The 5,030-nt window shown below is 34.4% G+C and overlaps 1 protein-coding gene across 1 annotated transcript; it reads right to left on the bottom strand.

The window, feature by feature from the left end:
- Positions 1–3,463: 3,463 nt before the first annotated feature.
- LOTGIDRAFT_140618 (hypothetical protein) lies at positions 3,464–4,775 on the bottom strand (the record flags this gene model as incomplete). Its single annotated transcript, XM_009050311.1, has 3 exons — positions 3,464–3,551; positions 4,043–4,141; positions 4,687–4,775. Coding segments are annotated over 3 exons (276 nt in total), but the record flags the coding sequence as incomplete, so codon positions are not given.
- Between the last annotated feature and the right edge of the window lie 255 nt (positions 4,776–5,030).

Raw genomic sequence — 5,030 nt, 5'->3', positions numbered from 1 at the left:
TATGAATATGTATACACATACCAAATTTCATTTGATTCTATCAAAAAATCTAGTTTTTAGAGCGTTTACAAGCAAATGTTGACTGACGGACCGATGGAAGGACAGGGGTGCGGACAATATACGTCGACATAGAGAGATGTGGGTGTTTAAAAAATGATGATTGTTCACAATAAAGTTGTCCTGAGCTCAGTGTGATGTGATGCCACGGAATTTCAATATGTATCAGTTTCATAGAAATAATGAAAAAAATGGTGGAAGCATGTTGTGTTGTCAACCAAAACATGGTGCCCTTAGACCGATGACGTTTCGCCATGTAGTCACAAACTGACCAATCACAAAATACCCCTATAATTGTTTACACCGCTAATACATTACAAGACCATACCTGTTATGTGTAAGAACGCTTAGATATTTTAATTTGGAACTTTTACACAAGGTAAGGGACATCTCCATCTACATGTTGGCAATTGGCATGCTGTTTTATGTATTTCAAGCTCCAAACCACATAAAAAAAATAGTTGAAAAAAATATAGAATGCCCCTCTAAATCATCATACTGTACACAACTATCGACTACCGATCATAATTTTCTGAACCGGTTTGGACACTTCACTAAGACTAAAACTATAGTCTGTAGTAGGCCTAAAAATTTTAGTGCAAATTAATTAGCCTATATTATCTACCCTTCATAAACTGAACAAATTAAATTTTATGGGATTTTCTGATTTGCGTTGAACATTTAGAATTAATTTACTTACATCAAAACTGGAATGAACACAAAAATGACCTTCTTCGCAATGTTGATGTATTTTGTTGACAAGCGTCTGCAAAAACTGGTTGCGTACAAAAACAAGATTCAATAACAAATAGTTTCACGAAATTACAAATTTGAAATACAAAATGATTGGAATATGAAAAAAACAGTGAATTTTCGAATCTGTCTTTAAGAATTTCAGGCGCGTTGTTCAATAAAAAGACAAGTTTCATTAAAGTTTTACTTCGTTTTCATTAAAAAGGGGAAGGTATAAAATCTAGAAATCAGGGGGAGATAATAATTTTCATATTTATTTACCTTTTGGACGTTTGATTTTGTTTTCATTTTAGTCATAGGGTTATGATAACTTCTACCTATAACTTTATGATTTTAGTAAGTCTTTGACAAGTGTAAGATTTTACCATTTCAAATAGTCTCTTATTTGGTTTTCATAATATTTAATATTTTCATTAGGCTAGAAAGTTTTCTGTAACTGGGCTGTTCTGCAACTAATGAGCTAATCCATGAAGTGTGCAATGAGGGAAATTTTGTCAGGACAGTGGCTCTAACTTTCTCTTTTTTTGATTTCCAACTTTCATAGGATCTTTAACACACACTGGGCCAAAAATTATTGTGCCATCTTAACACCTAGTCTTAAGGAGAGTCTACTACTGATTTATACTGATGTCAGTGATGATATTGAAAGAAATACCCCCACCACCTTTTATTGAATTCTGTGGCAAATTCACATTATATTTTACCGTATCATTTTATCTTTCAGAACATGGCTCAGGAATTAGATCACAAGATAAAAAAAGTTTTAAAGAAAATATTTTACATTTGTCGACTAGATTGGACTCAGTATGATGATCCTGAAGACAGAATTTATATCAGAGAAAAATTATCAGACCTTTTACAGAAAGGGCCTGACATCAATTACAGATACTCCCATTTTAAAGGTTGTCTGCCCCTTTGTGAAGCTAGTCGGACGGGAGACAATATGGTGGTGAAAATTTTACTGAAGCACGGTGCAAGGGTGAATATATCTGATAAAAATAAATGTACACCTCTATACATCGCGGCATCACAGGGTCACGAGGACGTTGTCAAGACATTAATCAGGCACGAAGCAGATGTCAATTCTACAAATCTGACTGGATATTCCCCCTTACTGTCAGCGATAGAAAATGATCACATCAGTGTTTCTCGGAAGTTGATTAAAGCTGGTGCAATGGTGAACATTAAACGTCCTAACATCTGCGGTGTAGACATGACTGTCATGACCTTTGTTCTTCTGACTAAAGGAAATTTGACTCTAGCTGAAAATCTATTGGACGCTGGGCTCCTACCACATAGATTTAAAATACCAATTAGCACCTTATTGTTGGATAGTGGCATTATACATCATGAATTTGTCAAAAAATTGGTTCTGGTTGGTTTTGAATTTGATTCCAGCCAATGGATTGAATTTAACAAAACTATTGAGGAACCTGTAACAAAAGATATGATAGCTTTTCTGAAATTTGAGAAAGAAAATCCCCAACGGCTAGAAAATTTGTGTAGAATTGTGATAAGGACAAGTTTAGTTTTGTCTCCAGTAAGAAAACACATATGTTTAAAATGTGGACAGTTACAAATTCCTTCCAGTTTAAAACGGTTCTTACTATTGGAATTATAATGGGTCAGGAAAATAAATTTGAGGACTGCTGGGAGCGTTTCCCAACTACATGACTAACAATTTTATTCACTTTTTTAGGAAAGACATTATGTACCATATGCAATATTTAGTTACTATTCATTACTACTCTCTGACTACATTGAGGTTTGAATCAAATTTTTTCTTTAAATTTTATAAATATGCAAAATAAACTTTCAGCTGTATGCCATTTGCCCTAGAATGTCTTTGGGTACATAGAAATATAATGTTCAGTGAATTTACATTTAAAACGAAACATTTCCCTGTTGTCTTTGTGTGTATGGCAAAATCACACCAGGATGAGCACAAATGCCTATGGTTGGCTTTCCATGAATGTTTCAAATAGCCGTGTATGGGCACTAGGCTCACCCTTCAAACACTTTTTTGGAAGGATATTAACTTATTGGACATCACCATTAATTGTAAAAGTCACCTGCCAATCTAAGCGAGAACTACACTGGAATTACCATCAAATCTCCAACATGGGTTTCGACATATGTACTAGAATGTCAAAGGCAAATGCCTGAAAATTTGGGACTGTATGATTAAAACACCAGCATGTATAAATATTTTTTTTTTGCATAAAATTTGTCATAAATGAAAAGACAAAATATAACAACATTATGACAAAGATTTTGAAATGTACAATTTTTAAGTGATTTAATGAAGTTTCGAAAGTATTCTATCCACAAAAAAAAAAATGAGCTTTTAACAAAAATCATGATTGTATTGCCACCCTTTACCTTTCCCAAATTATTATCCTTAACTAACTCTGTAAATTTAATAGAAAACCAGCATTTATAGCAGAGTACAAGTTCACCATTCCCCCTCCCCCCACCAATACAATGCTCAAGAACTAAATTCAAACCATTTTTAAGAATACCATTCCTTTTTTCCAATTCCACTTCATTTCATTGGGAAAAGTCCAATAGATAGCCTTCCACCAATACACATAAAATTTCAGTCAATATTTTTTGCTTGTTTCGAACGTTTAAAATCAATAAGTCTGTAGGTCTATGACCGAGTGTATTTACCCCAAATGTGTAACATAAAAACAGAAGCGATGAAAAACAAACTCATGACTAAGACTGGAACTGGACCCCTGAAAAACAGAATCAAGAAAAGACATTAGTCATGTATATTTTCCAGTTGATTAGCCTCAATTATATTTATTTTATTTTTTTAACTCAATTTTAGCTATTTGCACCACTTATCAGAAAACCATGTTATAGAATATTGCAGCCATTTTCAATGATAAAATTAACCACAAAATTTACATAGTGATAACAAAAAGGGTACTAGATATATCTGTCTTAAATTGCAGTATACATTCCTGCAGTCCAAAGATCAAAACACACATTAAAGGAATACTACCTGAATTGAACATAAAATTAACTTCTTAACCATGGCCAATAAGGATATTCAATCATCAGTGGTCATTAGTAAACAACAGAATCCCTTATTGTATGGATTTATCCTCTATTTACAGCACTAGGTAAGTCCACTGATGAATATATATTCTTACTGGTCAGGTATTAAGAATTAAAATTTTCGGACATCCAATGAGGTAGAATTCACTTTAGAAATACTTACACTTTGATACCTGGAGAATCTTCTGTGTAAAATTTCCACATACCAGCGCTACTACCTGCTGTTTTACGGGAACCTGCTGAGGGAGTGCCTCCTGGTTTCCTAAAAAAATAAATTTGTAGTAATTAAGCATTTGACTGAGCCATTTAAAATAAATGCAAACCCATACAATGTTTGGAGGCGACCTAACCTTTGAGTATTAATCTTCAAGACCCAATGCTAAAAAATCAAAAACACTAAATAAGTGTCCCTTGCCACTGAATTGGGACAATATGCTGAGGAAGCGCCTCATGATTTCCTATAAAGAGCTATTGCAGGGTGCAATGAGGGAAATTTTGCCAAGACAGCGGTATTTTTAGATTTCCAACTGTCAAGTTCTTCGACCTTAACATGCAGTCTGCAGCACATGCAGGCTTCTATGACGCTTTATCCATGTCAGTCCCTCTTACCTGCATGACTCACTGAGAAACTGGGTTGAAAAATCTGAAGGAATTATCTCAACCTATGTCGGGATTGAACCCTGGACCATCAGGTTAGCAAGCAAGCATCTAAACTCACTGCGCCACCATGGCTCCCTATTGTGGTCAAGGTATAAATTGAGACAAAATCTGTAAACTGTGAAGATACTCAATCATCATGCTACATACCTTTGTCTAGCCACAGTTCCACCGCTTCTGGGAGATAGCGATTTAGCTGAGGCTGCAGTTCTACCTCCAGAACCTACACTTGTTGAACTTCCGGATGGCTACAAAATATACAATAGAAAACCATACTTTTACTTATATACATAATATTAAGTCATATAGATAACTGAATATCTCCATGAGTGAAAGTCTAAAATAAATGAATAGACTTTCACATCTATTTTTTTCCCCCGATTGGGCTAATTAAAATTTACAATGTGTGTGTGATGAGGGAAATATTTCCAGGATAGGGGCATATTTGGCCACTCTTTTCCAATTTCCAACTGTTGTGTATGTTATGTTATTCA

The sequence above is a fragment of the Lottia gigantea genome (genome assembly GCF_000327385.1).
Source record: "Lottia gigantea unplaced genomic scaffold LOTGIsca_149, whole genome shotgun sequence".
In the NCBI taxonomy this organism is placed as follows: Eukaryota; Metazoa; Mollusca; class Gastropoda; family Lottiidae; genus Lottia; species Lottia gigantea.
The sequence above is the reverse complement of the archived record's forward strand: the minus strand, read 5'-3'. Positions and strand labels throughout refer to the sequence as shown.